The sequence below is a fragment of the Euprymna scolopes genome, chromosome 8 (genome assembly GCF_053919585.1).
Source record: "Euprymna scolopes isolate OS-2025 chromosome 8, ASM5391958v1, whole genome shotgun sequence".
Classification (NCBI taxonomy): Eukaryota; Metazoa; Mollusca; class Cephalopoda; order Sepiida; family Sepiolidae; genus Euprymna; species Euprymna scolopes.
Window position 1 is genome coordinate 43305515 of NC_136489.1, and position 20000 is coordinate 43325514.

The 20000-nt window shown below is 34.0% G+C and overlaps 1 protein-coding gene across 1 annotated transcript in view; it reads right to left on the reverse strand.

The window, feature by feature from the left end:
* Positions 1-20000, reverse strand: part of LOC145283540 (uncharacterized) — a 136104-nt gene that overhangs the window by 10871 nt on the left and 105233 nt on the right. Inside the window, exons 6-9 of the mRNA XM_080132410.1 lie at positions 15738-15874; positions 11462-11538; positions 6038-6235; positions 3124-3234 (exon numbers count right to left, since the gene is read on the reverse strand). Coding sequence (XP_079988536.1) covers positions 3124-3234; positions 6038-6235; positions 11462-11538; positions 15738-15874 — 523 coding nt within the window. The remainder of the gene's footprint in view (positions 1-3123; positions 3235-6037; positions 6236-11461; positions 11539-15737; positions 15875-20000) is intronic.

The following is a 20000-nucleotide window of genomic DNA, read 5'->3' on the forward strand; positions in this document are numbered from 1 at the left end:
GTATAAAATGCAAAAGGCAAGTATGGTTAAATTGTCCTCTAAATAGAAACATTCATTTTGAATGCGCCCCTGTCATATCAAAGAACCTATTGTCGCTTTTATATGTCGGGCTTTCTGCTTGTGTGGTAATAAAGCTTCTCAAATGCACTTGTGATGTTAGGTTGTGAAAAAATCGCCTGTTCCTTCTTTCATCAGATTTTTTTGATTATCGATTATTGATACTTATTGAATACATTCTGATACAAAACCTATCTAAGAATACTAGCAGATACATAAAATACCTTTGAGTGAAATTTCATAAAGATTGGCCCGGCTGTTTTTGAGTTCATAGGAAACAAACTCTCTCTCTCTCTCTCTCTCTCTCTCTCTCTCTCTCTCACACACACACACACATACGCTATTCCTTTTATATAATAGTAGAGATTATGATTCAACTTCATGCGTATTCATGCTATTTCTCAATTTCAACATAACTATAATAATTACTCTTATTATTTTTTATTTAGCGAAATTAAAAATACAAACAGTATAAATTAAAACAAATTATTTAAAAAAATGTTTAATCAAAATTGTCCACTCTTTTTAACTTCAGGTTTCTGTTGTCCATTTTATTAACATTAATTAGACATGGTCAAATGAACAAGAAAGCCATTCTTAACATGGAACTTGCATGTTATATGAGAGGTAGATGATCATTTATCAGAAGGGACCATATCTTGTTTGTCACCGCCGTCCCGTCTGTGAAGCAGAAACTGGAAGTCAAAAAGAGCCGAAAACCTTGACTATAACTACCCCCCCCAAAAAAAAAATTAATTACGAGATTAAATCCATCACAGCGCATTTCGATTTTTTGTAAACAAAGTCGGACATTTTAATCGTTTGTTAATAATTGAAAAAGAAAAAATAATTATTTTGTGACCTTTTGAAAGTTAAAAGAAATTTAAAAGCATTTAAACTGTTGAATAGAAAGTAATTTCTGACTTTAAAATTAGCAAATCCTTATTTATAAAAAGATGAAGTTATTTACATACGATAAATTTATACATAGAGATTGAAACAAAATTAGTTATAATTTTATAATAATTTGGTTGAATTTTCCTTGTATTATTCAGATTACTGTCCTCATCTTGAGTGTTATTCAGATGTTTCGGCTGAAGATAGTGTTTACACAGTAAATCATGTCAGTTAGAACAAAAATAATAATGGCGATCTCGATAATCGCTAAAAATTGAAAATTAAACAAAATACTGGTGAAAAAATGACATTTATTTATTGTGTTTCTATCAAAATTTTGTTTGATTTTCAATTTTTTGAATGATTACTGAGGATCAACTATGGGTTAAATGAGACCACCATTTTGTTTTTTCGTTCTAACTTGACAGGCTTTACACTACTTTCATTTTAAAACAAATAAAAACACTTTATAATAAGCTAAAACACAAAAACTTTTCCAGGTAGGTAGAAAAGTAACTTATCTATTCTTTGGTAACATTTATTTGTTGTATATTTATTTTTTTCACAACCATTTTTCCTTTGCTGCTTATTCTGGAAAATCACCTAATACGATTCCAGGTTGAGGAAAAATATTATTTAAAAAAATGTGTTTAAATTGAATTGAATTGAGTAGAAAAATACTAGAATAAACCCATCCCATGAATATTACCAATCATGCGAAAATGTAGTGTTCTACCAGTACTTTATTTAATTTTCGATTTTTGAGTTACACGCATTTACACACGTAGACCCAACATGTTGTAGACAGAGTACACATCACAAGGAACATAAGACAAATAATAACTGGACTCCTTTTCTTTTGTAACAATAATATTTATTTCTGGCTACTTTCCTGAATAAAATGTGATCTCGAACATACTCTCGAATGTTATCCACGTCTCTAACATGACCGCCCTCTCATTCTCTTCTTTATAGTTTTTTCTTTACCGGTGCCATTATTTCACATTCATTTGCATACTTGCATCAGTGCTCTGTTACATTCATGCTGTTCTTGGAACTTTTCAATTCAAAGACATTACTATCACCAAAATACCCTACCTGTAGCCAAGAGCGAAACTACAATATATTATGCAGTCAATTATAGATTTTATATACAGGCATTTATATATTTACCTTCGCCAAGGTGGGGGTTATGTTTTGGCCAAATTTGTTATAATGTTTTCTTGTTTGTGTACAGTCCAGTACTTATCTCACTTGACCAATCGTCACCAAACTTGGTTAGAATATTGGTCATAGTCTAATTTAGAACTAATTTTATTTTGAAATATTTAGGTCAAATGTCACGAATACAGAAAAAGTCACATATTTGGTGATGACTTTTGTTTTGTTCATCATAGAAACTCACTACTAGACCCACATTATGGGTAATGAAGTTCTGCATTTTAGATGACCTCAACTTTTGACCTTAAAAAGAATTTCACCTTTTGACCAATCCAAATCCTCTACAAGACCACCATTTGCCCACGTATGAAGTATTGTTGTCACATTTGGGTTGGTGCCTCTGCTACTAGTTTCTCACTCTTGGACAGAGTTCAAAAGAGAGTCGCCAACCTAATAGGTATCAAACTGTCAGCTAGGCTTCAACACCTGTCCCATCAATGAGATGTTGCATCCCTCTGCCTGTTTTACGAGTATTTTAATGGTAGGTGCTCTGACAAACTACAAGCCCTTGTACCCCTTTAACATAAATACCCTTGACAAACCCGACAAGCAGAAAATCCCACCTCTACACATTAGATATTCCCAGATGCCAGAAAGCCTTCTATTCTAATAGTTTCTTCCACAGAAATTCTAGAGTTTGGAATTTTTTTCTGGGTCCCTGCTTCTCTGACTATACTGACATGCAGAAGTTCAAGTGTAATGTAAACAGACATCTTGCTGCTCAACTCCCTACATAATATCTCTGTAAATTATATCCCAGACAGTAGCCCCCTATATCAAAGTGGCTCTCTGTCTTGTTTGGGGTGAAAATGGAAAAAAATAAATAAGACTGGCCCATTCTTACATTGTCAGGTATGCAATAGCATAACTTATGTGTTTGCTTTTATTATCAAATTCATAAATAAATATTTAAATAACTTTAAAAGTTGCTGTAAATAATTATTTTACCTTTCTCACAAGTCTGCGACCTCCCATGAATGGTGGGTATAATCGTTGAACTTCCATCAAAACCCTATCTTCTATATTTTTGTCGAAAAACATCCCGGCTTGCAAATCAAACTGCAAAAAGAATAGAAAAAAAAAAAAAAATTCATAAAAACATTTCTTAGAATTATATATCACAATTACCTAACCTTAATTCTTCATATTTTTATCTTTGGAGCTATCTCTATAACTCTTTAATAAGATCTAGCTTCTTTTCATTATAATTCTTTTTTACCATTAATTATTATTTGGCAGAGGTGCTCTTGGCCTTATGCTAGAAGTGAGTATAATTCTGTTCAATCCGAGGAGGCTATCCTCTTAGGCATTCCCTCCTCCTTTAGAAGAAGACTTGGTTTATTTCCGGGAAGAGTTCTACCAGGAAATGCCACTGGGCCTGATCATACCAGATTTTTGCACTCACCTAGAGTTCTCCTCCTCCAGATCGACAATAGTCAAGATTTCTCTTTTTGATTTCCAGTCTCTGCTTCCCATTTGTTTGGAAAAACAGATGTGGTCACGTGTATAATAAAGTGGTGCTTAATATAGGGAATTGGAGAGCATTCACATTATCACATTAATCAGACGGGACCATATCTTGCTTGTCACCATCATCCCATCTACAAAGCAAAAAGCAGGGTTGAAGGTTCAATTCTCAGTGTGGGTGACGGAAAATACAATTGTGAATTACTTAGGACCTCTATCCTATATTGTATGGCTGACAGAACAAGTGCATGCAATCCCCGTGAAGTAAATAAAGGGTTCAGTTCGAAATTCTGTCCAAATTCCTGAGTTTAACAAAGTACACCTGAGGGAGGGAAAAGATTACATTGACTGAAACGTTATGAAAATGACACTCAAGATGAGAACAGCTGTCTGATGAATTCAAATAATACGAAAAACGAATCCTCATCTAAAAAATTCAGAAATGCAGAAAGCAAGAGTTAAAAAGAGCAGACAATCTCGACTATAACCAATAGATCTAATATCTAACTTTAATACAGTCGAAGGTATGAATATAACTAGAAATATAAAGTATATCTGGATGTTCAAGCTATTGAGGTTGTCGAGAAGTTTTGTTACTTGGATGGTACCATTGTAACACAGGCTATACCAGGTGCTAATGTGATTGAACAGTCTGTGTTTTATTGCCTTTCAATGTTTTTCACATTTGCATTCAATATTGAACACCACCAAGTGGTTTTTAAACAGTACACTTATCAATATTGAACACGTTTTTGCTTTTTAAACAGTTTTGTGATGGATGAACAAGATGGGGAAAAACCTCATACTTTTAATGACTCGTTTGAATGATTGTAAGGACACTTTAGTGATCACCTCATCAGTAAGTGTGATTCTGAATAAGCTTTTACCTCCCATCTTTTTATCTGTGGAGTTATCTAAAAAATAATGTCCATCCAAACAACTATTTATAAACTGAAAAAGATCATCAGGCAAAATCAAGGAAGTACAAAGAAAGGAGTGTATCAGTTATTGACAATCAACACTTGTCACATCGACTCCTACTGGAAGATGTTTTGGTCAACCGTCTATGCCAGACTGGTTGCACCTCAACCATGCTTCCCAAGGACAAATGCGATCTCATATCCCAGTTCTTAGCCATGGTCAAACGGGGTCATCCTCTGGGTTGACATATTTTGTCAACAATCAGAATTTTATTGTGAATTAACATTTTCTCTTCAATCAAAAACCCAATTGTAACCAAAACAATAATTGTTTTCCCATTTTTATTTAGTCTTTGTTCAATCAATCATTAAGTTAACACACCTATACATCCACTCTGATTTCTACTAGTGGATATACAGCTAATATAATCAGGGTCTGTAGGTATTATAGTAATTGGCAGACGGCTCAAGTCCCACCTCATTTGGCCTAAGGCTTGAATCTACCAAGGCTATCTACACTGATGAGGCACTGAGGTTCCACTAAAGCAACAGCATCATGGTTGTATCTTAGCATAACAGTTACATGAGGGACCTATTTTGTTTAAATGTATGCGTAGTATCAGGCGTTAGATTGAGTCATGATTTGGCTTTGTGCATTTAAGCCTGAACTGTTAATTGTGTGGGTGTTATGATACATCTGTGTAGAAGCAAAGTGTCTTAATAGGATATTATCCTGTGCTCACCGTTTCACTACAAGTAGCCAGCTAGAAATGAAATTTCCAGGATACAGCATTGGTTTATCAATAAAATTATCGCTGTCTTCCGGTTTTCGTTTGAATAACAGTTGTTACTTAGTTGTGGAGCTGTGGTCTTATTTATGGAACATGTGACCCTTTTCTTGATCAATATTCTATTTTAGTCAGAGTTATGTTCTTCATTCTGATTTTCTTCTTAACCTAACCTCTCCATTAAAAAAATAAACTGGAGTGCTTATTGCTAAGACTGTTGTTTCCTCTTGTCTATAGATAAAAGGAATCTGTTTAGAGTGATCTCCCTTTTGCTTATTGTTGTTGTAGTTTCCTTTGACAAGATAACGGTTTAGTTAAGTTTGAATGGTAATAAAACAAAGACTGTTGGACATTCATAACTGAAACTTGCTGGACAAGTCATGTATAGACTAAAATTAACTTGTACAAAATATGGATGGATTGCTGAAAGGATTGTTAATTTTTAACGATTTTATAACTGACATTTTATGTGTGTTTGAAGGGGAGGCCACACTATTTTATAAGGAGATAAATCAAATAATGAAACCGGATCTTACACTGTTTGGTTGTCCAGTAACATAAACCCCTTGTAAAGCGAGACAACTTATGCTGTACTCATTTAAGCAGTATGATTGCAAGAGGAGACAACTTATGCTTTACTTATATTGTAACTTTTATTAACGATTTTATGAGTGAAACAGAACTTACATTGTTTGGTTGTCCCGTGACAACAAAGAATGACATTAGCAAAGAAGCAATTGCTTTTGGAATCAAAGCCGACGAAAACAAAAGTAGATGGTTGTTAATAAAGACGTCATTGTTGAGACTGGGTACTTCTTTGAGACGAACAGGAAAGCCAATCTCTGCTTGAGATCTTTGTTCTTTGATAATGTTTATGAGTTTCACCTGCAAATATTCAAAATAGGCAGAAGATGTGAAGTGAAAAACAACAAAAAATAATCCTCATAAATATTCAATCATGAACAAAAGTTGTCATGTGAACTAACTGAGCTGACTGATTCTTTATAGTAGTCAAAGTTCTATGATATATGCGATGATGCATAGCGTATTTAAAGACAAGAGTATACATACACAAAAATTACTCTTAGAAAAAAAGGATGTTTTCTTTTTTATTTACTGATGAGCTACCACTTATCATGGCTAAAGCCACTCGAGGATAAAAGTTAATGAGTTTGATAGATGGCCAGTTCAATGATGAAAAATATTATGAGCTCATTTGGCATCATTGTAAAAGTGTTTGCTAATGGGTCAGGAGACCAGGGTTCAATCTTCAGTCAAGTCATGCCAAAAGCAGAAAACATAATACCTGATGTCACTTTGCTAAACACCCCACATTATAAAGTTAGGATCAAAAGTAAGTGGAGTAATCCTGGGAAAGGAATGCCACCCTCTCTTACACCTTGGCATAGTAGCTAATAAAAAGGGAGACTTTGGGTTGCTCTTGACTACAGTCAACCATTTTACTTTACTTCTCACAAAAGAGACATCCTAATCTTTTTCTACTCTATCATTATTTTTATGGAATGTGATCGACTGAATTTCAATCTCCTTTTCCTTCTTGTAAGACAATTATAGCAGGAACTCGTCTCTCTATCACAACTGCAAAAAATTGTCATTACTTCCCCTGTGTGCTTAATGTCAGCTGGAATTTTCATAAACAGAATTTCTTTCTAAGAATTTTTCATGTATGAAACATATAATCACAGGCCTGCTTTCCTGAGGACTGCGACATGACCATCCATAAATCCAGTGTCAATAAACACTTGTCATAAACCGTCCTCATAAGTCACCAAATTGTATTCCTTATTTTTAATCCTCTCATAATATTCATCATCATTCAAATTTCAATCCATTTCATTAATCCTTATTTTCGGGTGGCTTTTAGCCTTGATAAATAGTGACTTTTGATAAAATAATGCCATGATTTGTTGAGAAAGATGTTGCATAGGTGACGGAAAATGCCAGAAAAAATCAGATCTGGACAAAACTAGATGTAAATCGGATTGCGGGCGATAATGTCAACCCTACATTCTGATTGAAGAATAGAGATGAGGAAACAATGAGAGAAAATATTTTGATTGGATTGGAATGGTTAAAAATATTTTAATTGGATTGGAATGGTTAAAATAAACATTCAAAATTTCAAAATAAGTGAACAATTAGATTCTGATCAAGGAATGTGAGGTGATGTAAATATAAATTGTGAATATAAATCAAAATAAAGTCAGTCAGTCAGACAGAAGAGAGAGAAGCCAGCCAACACACTTCTACCATCACTGCCACCACACACCACCCCATATTGACCCGAACTCTCTCGTTTGTCATATTATTGTGTAAATAAAATTTTGCTGATTTGACAAGTTGCTGTTTGATTAAAAATCCATAGTTATCAGAGTGTGTTTACTATGGCACGTATTTTGTAAAAGTTTGAACCACAAATTATATAGACAGCCAATATTACAAGATCAAAATAAATATAAACATAATTCAAAACAAAGACAAAGACAGAGAGAAGAGTGAGAAGCCAGTGACACACTTCTGCCGTCGTCCAACCTACTCCCCTCCATACTGATCCGAACTCTCTCACTTGTCAGATTATCATCTATAAAACTTTGTTGATTTAACAAGCTGTTTGATTACGAAAACCACGATCACCAGAGTGTATATTCTTTGGCAGGCATTTCGTAAAAGTGCATCTATAAAATATATAGACGACAATATAACACTTGTTCGGTTAGCCATGACCAAGTAGAAGTAATTGGCAGTTGTATACACTATAGCATGCATAGAGACTTTGCTATAATTTAATTTAAAATAGTTGGCAAGCAAACATACAGGTAGTCATTACGATTCTGAATTTGTGTTTGGGAATTTATTTACATTATGTTCTTGTGTCAGCATAGTCAGATGAAAGTCTGTATTATATGATATTTCGGGAAAATCCACCTTCATCAGATATGTGTTCAACATATGTTCAAACATGCATGCCTATTGTAAACCCAAATAAAAACACAATACAAGTATAAAATATAGGGGAAAAAATACATATTGTATTAATAAAGGTGAAGCTTCATAGTTTATTCCACCATTATATATCTTAATTTACTTTGCTTTGTGTCTTTCCATTACACATCTGAATTGTATTGCCTTCTATAAACTTCCTTTATTAATATATTTACAACTAAAATAAAAACTTATTTTTATAATGAGTTAAAGTTACTGCATGATACACGCCTATCAAAATTGACTTTCTGGAATTGAATTGAATGCAAAAGAACGTAACTCTTCTTCTTTTTTTTTTTTTTTTTTTTTTTTTTATTACATTTTCACCCAAACAAGGCACATTGCCACTTTAATGTAGGGGGCTACTCTCAGGGGCAACAACTACTGGGGTACTATGTAGGGATTTGGGCAGCAAGGTGTCGGTTCACGTTACACTTGAACTTCTGCATGTCAGTACTGTTGGGGAAGCAGGGACCTGGAATGGAATTCCAGAGTCTTGCGGTTCTGGGGAAGAAACTATTGGAGTAAAAAGATCTTTTACATCTAGGGACCTCTACAGTGTGGGGGTGGGATCTAGTAGCCTGTCGGGTTTGTCGAGGGTGCTCGCGTCGTGGGGGCACAAGTGATTGCAGTTCGTCAGAGCACTCACCACTAAAATACTTGTAGAAAAGGCAGAGGGATGCAGCATTTCGTCGATGGGACAGAGACTGAAGCTTAGATGCCAGTTCAGGGCCTATCAGGTTTGCGACTCTCTTTTGAACCTTGTCAAGGAGCGAGAGACTAGTAGCCGATGCACCAGCCCAGATGTGGCAGCAATACTCCATACATGGGCGAATGGTGGCCTTATAGAGGTACAGGATACTTTCGGGTGTTAGTAGTTTTCTAGCACGGTAGAGAGAGCCCACCTTTCTTGCAGCGGCCCTGGCAATGCCTTCAATGTAATTGTTCCAACTCATGTTTCCTGTGAACGTTAGGCCAAGGAGTTTGAAAGATGGACTCTCAGATAAAGAGTCGTTGGCCATTGCTATGGGTGGTAGAGAGGGTTTCTTGTAATTATTGAATGAAACTAGTTTAGTCTTGGCAGCATTGAACACGACCAACCACTTTTGTCCCCATTCCACTACAGATTGGAGGTCTTCCTCTAGTGTTTCTGCCATTTCTTTAGAAATGTGTTCATTCGTCTTCCTGTCGTGTCTGCCATAGAGTGTAGTGTCATCAGCATATATACCCATCTCAGAGGCAATGTTGTCGGGGAGGTCATTTATGAATATCAGGAACAATAGAGGTCCAAGGATAGAACCCTGGGGCACTCCCGCATTTATATCATATTGTTTAGATGTGCGACCGTCGAGGACTACCTGGATTTTTCTCTTATCTAAGAAGGATTTAATTATGTTAAGTATTCTACCAGTGATACCGTATGATCTGATTTTACTGAGGAGACCCTCATGCCATACCCTGTCAAAAGCCTTAGATATATCTAGAGCTACCGCTCTGCCTTCCCCCGCTTTGTCCAGTGAATGGTATATACGTTCAGAGATCACAGTGAGGATGTCTGCTGTGGAACGGGCTTGTCTAAATCCATATTGTTTGTCAGTCAGTAGTTTAGCATCTGTAAGATGATGGACTAGAGCATGGTTAATTATGGTCTCAAATATTTTGGCAAAAAGTGGGAGGAGGCTAATGGGGCGATAATTTGATGGGTCTGTTCTTTCGCCAGAATTCTTGAATACTGGTACAACAGAAGCAGTTTTCCAACAGCCCGGAAAGCAGGCTTCATTAAGACATTTGTTGTAGAGTTTGGAGAGAACTGGAGCTACTTCGGCTGAGCACTTTTTTAATAGCACAGCTGGGATAAGATCGGGTCCACATGCTTTTGAGGTGTCAAGGTTTTTTATGATAGCATGCACCTGAGCAGGGGTGGTTTTCAGATCGTCTAGTGTGGCGTCTGTCCGCATAGGAAAGTCAGGTAGGGGGTGGTTGGAAGGGTCCAGTGTGGAGTTTGAGGCAAACCGACTGGCAAGCATGTTAGCCTTGTCGGTTGCTGAGGAGACAATCTCGTGATTGTTGGTTAGTGGGGGAATTGTTGATTGCCCATTATTTACTACACTGTTGTAGATTTTCCAGAAGTCTCGAGTTCCTAGTTTTTGTGCTTCGATGCGCTTTTTAGTGGTTTCCGTAAATTCTCTCTTAGCTGTCGCTATTTCTTTCTTAACGTTATTTCTAGCTTCTATATACTTCAGTCTGTTTGAACTGGACTTATGTCGGTTAAACCTACGGTATGCATGCTGCTTTTGAGTAATGGCAGTTGCACAAGTCGACGTAAACCATTGGGGAGAGTGGGGCTTACTATAAAATTTCCGCATGGGAACATGCGCTTCGATTGCAGTTTTGAACCAGTCAGTGGTCTCGTTTGCACATTGTTCAGCAGGGAGAGAGAAAATATTTTTCCATGGAGCATCTCTAATTAGTTCCCTGATGGCTTCCCAGTCAGCCTTATTATAATATTTCGTTGTTTTGAGCACTGGCTCTTCAGTTTTGGGTCTAGAGTTTAGGGCGATTTCAACCATTATCACTGCATGATCAGCGTTCCCGAGTGGGTTGTGGGCCTTCGTTATGCAGTCATCGGGAACTGTGGTCAAAAACAGATCTAGAAGTGATGCGTGTTGTTCTTCCTGGTCAGGGAAACGGGTTGGAAACGTAACAATTTGTGATAGGGAGTGAGATATAGCGAAGCTATGGGTTGTGCTGCCCGCTGCATCTGTGTGAGTAGAGAATCCAAGCCAGTTTTTGTGGTGGACATTAAAGTCACCAAACACATGTATTTGTGCGCTAGTGTCGAGGGTCAGTGCCGTGTCTATGCTGTCAGATACTTTGTTTATTATGGAGCAGTCCTGAGTCGAGGGAGAGCGGTAGAGAAAATAATAGTAGCTAAAATATCTTAAAATATCTCTGAGACAAGTGAGACAAGGGCAAGAGTTACTTCCCTTTATTTTACAAAAATGTTTTCCATATTCATTTTTCTAGATGAACCTGCCTTGATCTAACCACAAGAATGCAACATATAAAAACCAGCACACAAAACAATATGGTAATAATCTGTCCTACCTTAGCATCAAGAGCCTTGCTGTAACTTGTTGAGCTGTACTTGGTAACATGGACGTTAAGAGGTACAGAAAGTATCCCTGAAAGGACAAAGTTTATAGGTTATGAGAACACTAGAGAGGGACCTGTATTAATAGGGTAATATAAGAAATACAGTCTATTTAGTCTTGGTGCTTGTGCATTATAACTGGATATCAAAAATGGTCATGGCCAACCAGGAATCAATTAGAAGCGGCTATTGTGATAATGCAAAGCCTTCTGCAAAGGCTATTGAAAGGCTAAAAATATTGGAAATCTGGAGGGACTTGTGTGTTAGTTTCCTATTCCAGTAGCTTCTTTTCAAGAACTGCAGGCGTGTGGAACTCTGTCCTGCTGACTGTTTTCCCCCCTACCCATAACCTTGGTCTTTTCAAAACTAAGGTCAATAAGCATTTCCTGTCTTTGCAATAATCATCTTTCATTCTTGTTAGCTCCTTATATCAAGTGGCTTCACGCCTTGTCTGGAGAGATTTCGAAAAAAAGAAACAAACAATATTTTGCTGTCATTGAGCCATTCAATTAATGATTGAACCACATTGCTATAAAACTACAATTGTTGTAAAAGTAATGTTGTTTTAATTCTTATTTCGAAAATTATTGGACATAATGAGCTACTAAACTGTTAATCTTTAATACATAAAAATTTTAAATCCATGACTTGAAGAGTTCGAATGCAAAAAGTGATAGACGCCATTAACAAAATTTCAAAATCGATACTATAAAAAGTGTTGTATTCAACACTTGATCACGCACCAAAGTCAAGGTTTATGTAATATGATACCAGCATAATTTCTCTTGGATTTCAACTGAAACAAGTTTCAAGTTCAAGTGTAACATTATACACTTTTTATATAATAATTATAATTTTTTTCTAAATATTTAAACAGTTTATTTCTCTTCTGCGGCTGCGTGTGACGTCACCCACGTGTCTCAAACATGTGCTTTTACAAGTACCCGTGTCTCGAACACATACTTTTCTGCTATCTCATGTCTCGAACACGTCTCAAATCGTCTACGTCTCGAATACGTGTTTCTCTGAACACCAATCGTGACTCAAACACAACTCTTCCGAACACTTTCTTTGCCAAACACCTCTCTTCTTCAGACATGTGTTCCTTTTTATCTCTGCTATGACATCACTTTATACACCTGGCTTGGTCATTTGCATATCTTTATGGGCCAGCTGCCAGCTGCCAGTGTCAGCGGTTCTGTTACACAAGTCTAGATTTTATATATTCGTCTTATTATTCTTTAATGTATCAATTTAAACAGATTGGATTTATCGCATTTTGTATCCAAACTCTTCAAGTCTTTCTTTTCAACAGTTTAATTGCTTCCAAATTCTTTTAAAATTTTGAACGTTCATAAAGTAATTCATTCTTTTTTCTTTTTCAACGATTAACAAACGATTAAAATGGCTGATTTTTTTTATGAACAAACCGATATGCATTCTGGCGGATTTATTTTTTAATGATACTTATAATGTCACCCTCTCCTGCCTTGATAAAGTTCAAAACCGGGTTTGAAACCTAGTGTGTGATGCCCTTTTTTTCCTTCCCTGCAACCTCTTTCCCACAGAAAATGACATTGCTAGCCTCTCTCCGTTCTATCGTTATTTTCATGACAAGTGCTCATCTAAGTTTCAATCTATGGTTCCTCAGTGTTAAACTTTCACAAAAACACTTATCTAGCTACCACAATCATCAACAGTTTCCCTCCACTCATTATCTGTGCCTAAGTATAAATGCAAATTCTATGAACAAAACTTCTTTCCTAGAACTGCCTGTCTGTGAAACTCTGTTCCACTGACCTGCTTTCCAGCTGACTACAATATAGTTGTCGTCAAATCCAATGTAAACAGGTTTCCACCACTAAATATTAATTCGCTATCAGTGACTACCATACACTCATTAACCCTTATCCTCGAGTAGCTTTCAGGCCTAGATAAGTAGTGACTCATGTAAATAAAAAACCCAAGAGATTAGAAGATTTTCTAGAATTATTTTTTACAAAAAAACATTCATTCGATAATATAAATTTTTGGGTCTAAATCTAAATACAGATTCCATGAACACAGCTTCTTTCCTAGAACTGCCCACTTATGGAACTCTGTTCTGCTGATCTGCTTTCTAGCTGAGTACAATATGGTTGTCTTCAAGTTTAATGTAAACAAGTTCTTGTTGAACCGCCCACTTAAGTAATCCATTTCTACCACATTTCCGCCACTAACTATTAATATGCTGCTGTTTCAGTGACTAGCATACACTCATTAACCTTTATCCTCGAGTGGCTTCCGGGCTTTGATAAGTGGTGACTTCCATGCATATATATATATATAGAAAGAAACGTTATTTTAAGATATTTTGTGATATTGCATTTTAATTGCAATAAATGATTGATTAATATGAAAAAAAAAAAAAAGAAAAAATACTAAGGAACACATACACACAGACACACGAAAAGTGGTCATATAATTCTTAATTCTATAATAAAGACTAATGTGCATTTTTTTGTAAAAAATAAATATCCATCCTTCATTTTAAGACACATCAATTCTATTATTTACATCATTCTTCTGCTCCAGAAGGTTTTTTTACTCCTGACACAGTCCTCTATCTGAATAAGAGCTAAATACATTCTAAAATAAAATATTGCTGGCACATCTGGGGAGGAGCTGACAGGGTACCAATCCGGTTTTGAAGTCTAATTAAGAGGGCCTTTTAAGGAGCATTCTGTATAAAACATATGCTTGCTAATAACAAAAATGTTCTGAAATGGCGTACTGTTGCCACATCTGAGGAGGAGCTGCTCAGAGCATCATTTCCTGACTTGACAAGGTACTAATCCGGTTTTAAAATCTAGTGGGTGATGTCCCTTTTCCCTCCTTGTTACCTCTTTTTCATAGAAGAGTGTAACTTACAATTGATTTTTACAAAGTACTTTATGGGTTCTTATGCAAATGACTGAAACATTGTGAAAATGATACTCAAGATGAGAACAGTAGTCCGAAAAATCCAAATAATATGAATAAAAATGGTTAGTAATGTTTTTCTACGAACTCTTTATTGACTATGTTAATGAAAAAGCAATTGAAAAGAGAATTCTTTCTCAATGTACCCCTTCTGCTTCGTATTTACTTGCCTCCACCACAAAGGCACAGTTAGATATAAGGTCAACTTTTAATGTGAAGAAAATGTAAAGGCATTCTGGATGCAAATAAAAGAAAAAAAGAAAAATTCTCAGTCTAGAAGGATTTCTTCTTCGCTGACCGATACTACACTTTACTTCTAGCTAAAAGATCAGGTTCAATTTGAAGTTTCATATTGCAAAAAAAAAAAAAAAAAAAATAAATAAATAAATAAATAAAACTACAACCTTTTTCCCATCGCTGCAATGTGGCAACCCTGTGCATGTATTACTTAGAATGTGCTCTGGTAAACTCATAGCACTTGTGCCTCCCTCCCCCATGACTAACCCAACAAGCAGCAAAATTCAACGCCTTCACTGTTGAGGTCAATAAATGCCGGAAAGTCTTCTACTCTAATGGGGGTTTCCCTCAGACTACTAGACTTTTGAATTCTTTCTTTGTTTCTTGCTACCTGATTGTACTAACCGGCAAAGTTTAAATATAACGTGAACAGGTATCTTGCTGGTCAACTTCCCGGTTCCATGTTAGATACGATTCCAAATAATAGCCTCTCAGTTCCAAGTGGCAATATGCCTTGTTTGAGATGAATAGGAGTAAAAAAAAAAAAAATGAGAATAATTATAATTTAAACGATAAATACTAGCGATGGTACCATTCCTTGATATTTCCCGATTCCAGTACAATTACCGATTCCGATAGCGACTCTTTAAAAATCTATAAATATTTAGCTCAAGGAGTTTTTTTTTAATTTTCAAATTACTGTAAAACCCCCATGTAAATATGTGCATGCATTTTTGCAAATGTTAAAATACACATGGGAAGGGGTGACCAAAAATCAATAAATATTTATCATTTTATCATTAGTAATAGCAATGGGAAATTAAGTTTTAAACAAAAACAAACAAACAAACAATAAACAAATTAACTCAATTAAAATTAAAATCGTATTTGATATAAAAAATAAGCACAAAATTTTTCAATTTCAATGCCGATTCCATTAACAATTCTGATATAACAAAAATTTATACTTTTTATGATTCCCGATTCCGATTAATCGTCGCAACATGAGCAAATAGGTTTTCTTTTATTTACCGTGCCATTGAGCAGTGGTCAAATCAGTAATTTGTTGCGTTAAATCCTTTGATTGGTTGGTGTCGAGTCCGAGGAATAAACTAAGGCAAATTTGGGTAGCAATATCCTTAAAAAATGAGTACACATCCACAGGATCGCTGAAAAACAAACAACAAAAGAATCATATATATCTCATATATAAAGTAAAATACTTCTCTTTCTCTATTTTTGTTATTGATAGTTGTTGAAGATAAATGTTGTATTGTCCAGTTCAGCATTTGCGCTAGACCATGCGCAACATGAGCATGGTGAAAATGCTTTGAATTTCATTTTCACCGAGCTTATAAACAATGGATTTCTATTAATTTTAACATATGTGCGCATGATCTAGTGCTAACACTGAACTAGGCGGTACAACCTCTATCTTCGTCAATTAGAAAACACCATGGCTAATAATAAAAAAAAATGCATTGTCTAACCCTTTCTGATTAAGGCTTTGATATAAGCTGAAAATTTATTTTTATTTTTATTTAGAGAGTAGGATAAACTACACAATATCATATAACATGACGATGAAGGGAAAAATGTAGAGAATAAAAAATAGATATAAAAATAAAAATAAGAATAAAAACAATGAAATTAAAAATGATAAACAAACATATAATAGTAATCATGCAGTTATGAAAAAAAAGAAATAGACGCAAAAAGCAAGTCTGGTTTAAGCCACCTTTCAGTGAACATATATAAAATAATATCCCAGAAGAATTTTACAAAATAATTTATAAGACCCCCCCCCTCCGACAATATGTTAAGTAAAATAATTGATAAGAACACTTTTATTCTCAACCGCTGCAAATTTAAGTAAAACTATAATAAGTTCAAATAATGGTAAGATTAACAAAATAGTGAATAATAGTAGGATGGAATCAGGAGAATTAAATATTGAGAAATAACTGTAGAATACCTAACGAATGCCCATTGGAAGGCAATTGTTTAATTTCTGAAATTGTATACAAATGTGAAGTTAATAAAACGATATACCTGGGGGGAACTGAATACAATTTTAAGGACAGATATAGAAACCATATTGCATCATTTAATATTAGACCAGAGAAGGAACTAAATTGGAATGATGATAAGGATAGAAATAAGGATAGCACAAGAATAAATATTAAAAATAAGAAGAGAAACACAACTGCATTAGGGAACTATTTAAGAATAAAATAGAATTTCAATTAAAATAGTCAATAGTAGATAAAGGTAGAAAATATAAAGTTAGTAAATCAAAAAGATGTAATCTATGTTTACTTGAGTCATACCACGTAGTAAATTCTAAAGAGGAAATTTTAAACAAAATGTATGATGTTATACAAAGCTGTTTACATAGAAATAAATCTCTATTATTACACCTAAGACCCGATTAAAATAATATGTATATAAAAAAAAATTAAGGAATATGTTGTGAGTAAAATGTAAGTGTAGTAAGAGAATTTTAACTTTAATATGAGAAATTTAGGATGGTGCAATAAATAACGTAGTAGGTCGTTAACTTAATATATAAAAAAATAAACTAAATATAACATAAATAAGGGAAATAGAATTAAATTTAAATTCAATAATTGTTATTGGTAATGAACTAACACCTTAGATAGTTCAATAGCACACACACACACACAAAAGAAATCAAATATTAAGTAATTGCAAAATATTGAGATAAACAGATTATGATGGATTAAAATAGACTAAATCAGAATATAAGTTTGAAATAAACTAAGTGAGAAATTTAATGTAGATTGCTATAAAGAGAATAATGTGAGAACTAAAAGTTTAAAACTAAGCATAGAAGATTAATAAAGACAAACATCAAAATAGTGAATTAAAAATATAAAGGCATTTCGATAAAATTATGAATAGATAAATGTGGGCAAAATCGATTTATGTCCCTTACACTGTCTCAATATACTGAATGGTATGGGAATAGTAAAAATGAAAAAACAAAGATATCATGTTTATATTAAGATAAGGCTGAAAATAATAGATTTAACATTTAAATAATGAGTATGAGGTGAAGATAAATATTAACTAAAATTATTTAAATAAACATTTTAATTTATAGGATTGATATGTAGTTTGCTTGAAGCATTGTGTGAGATAGGTATGTAAAAGAGATTTAGAAGGCTGTCACAATGCGAGGAATGAATGATAGTCGCTGTTAGTAAGAGGAGACGAGAACAAGTGGCGATTTACAAATCAATAAGTACATATATATATATATATATATATATTTTTATATATATATATATATTTATTCAGTTGTATGGTAAAATGTCTTACTTGTAATGCTTGTAATTCATGCGACGTATTCCATTATTAATTTCTGAAAAATTTTCCCTTTTCAAATGGTGTGCGTAACAGGTCGATTCAAAGCATGCTGGATGAAGGGCCGGAAATTGTGTAGCTATGTGAGGCCTCGGGGCAAATGTGAGTAGGGGATTTATGTATGGTATGATTAGGTAATTAACATGTTTATAAATTTGCTATTTTTATTTGTCTTTATTTTTATTTTATTTATTTATTTTTATTTATTTATTTATTTTTGGTTTATAACTTGTTTTAGCGTGAGTTTTTTTTATTGTTCTCTGTTATGTTGTCTTTATTATTATTATTATTATTATTATTATTATTATTATTATTATTATTTATTTATTATTTATTTTTTTTTCTGCTGATGTGTGGGTGTCTCTGCTTTTCTGGGTCACTTAAGTCGCTGCTGGGCTGCGTCAGGTCGGCTACTGTAGGAGCGGGCTGTGAAAGAGGAGGAGAGGTCGGGGTCAGCAGCTGGGTGTTTAGGTTAGTGTTGCTGGGGGTAGGAAGATAGGTGAGGGGAAGGGAAGGGGAATAGGGGTGACATTCTTTGGGAGTTGTTAATTTGTTTATATTCATGAGTGGTAGTAGATTTTTATATTTATTTATTTATTTTTTTATTCTAATTGGTTTGTATTATTTCGGCTAACTTTTAATTTTAGTTGGTTTGTATTAACTTTTGATTTTAGTTGGTTTGTATTACTTCAGTAACTTTTAATTTTAATAAAATTTTTTTTTTAAATTAAATATATACTGCTGTTTTATTTATTAAGTTTCTTTTAGTATATTATTGTTATTTTATTTATTTATTTTTTGTATTATTTATATGGGAGGAGGTTGTGGTAATGTCCTGTTTGGAATGTGAGGCGGGCTGTGAGCTGTGTGCAGTGGTGTATCTGTTCTAATGGGTTATGGTTGTAATGGTAAGTGTTAGGTGGGAACCGTATGTAGAGTTATATATATATATGAGTGGTAGTAGATTTTTATATTTATTTATTTTTTTTATTTTATTTTATTTTATTTTATAATTGGTTTGTATTACTTCAGCTAACTTTTAGTTTTAGTTGGTTTATATTAACTTTTGATTTTAGTTGGTTTGTATTACTTCAGTAACTTTTAATTTTAATTAAATTTTTTTTTTAAATTAAATATATACTGCTGTTTTATTTATTAAGTTTCTTTTAGTATATTATTGTTATTTTATTTATTTATTTTTTGTATTATTTATATGGGAGGAGGTTGTGGTAATGTCCTGTTTGGAATGTGAGGCGGGCTGTGAGCTGTGTGCAGTGGTGTATCTGTTCTAATGGGTTATGGTTGTAATGGTAAGTGTTAGGTGGGAACCGTATGTAGAGTTATATATATATATGAGTGGTAGTAGATTTTTATATTTATTTATTTTTTTTATTTTATTTTATTTTATTTTATAATTGGTTTGTATTACTTCAGCTAACTTTTAGTTTTAGTTGGTTTATATTAACTTTTGATTTTAGTTGGTTTGTATTACTTCAGTAACTTTTAATATTAATTAATTATTATTATTACTTATTTTTATTTTTTTAAAATATATACTGCTGTTTTATTTATTAAGTTTCTTTTAGTATGGTATTGCTATTTTATTTATTTATTTATTATTATTATTATATTTTATTTTTTAAATTTTTTATATTATTTATATGGGAGGAGGTTGTGGTAATGTCCTGTTTGGAATGTGAGGCAGGCTGTGAGCTGTGTGCAGTGGTGTATCTGTTCTAATGGGGTATGGTTGTAATGGTAACCGTTGGGTGGCAGCTGTGTGTAGAGTTATATAATGAATGAAGATCCGAGCTCCAGTCTGTTATTGAGTTCTGGCCGTAATTTGGATATTAGTAGCGATTCTTTTATGCGAAGGTTCCCACTATTGCGTTCTGTGGCTAAAAT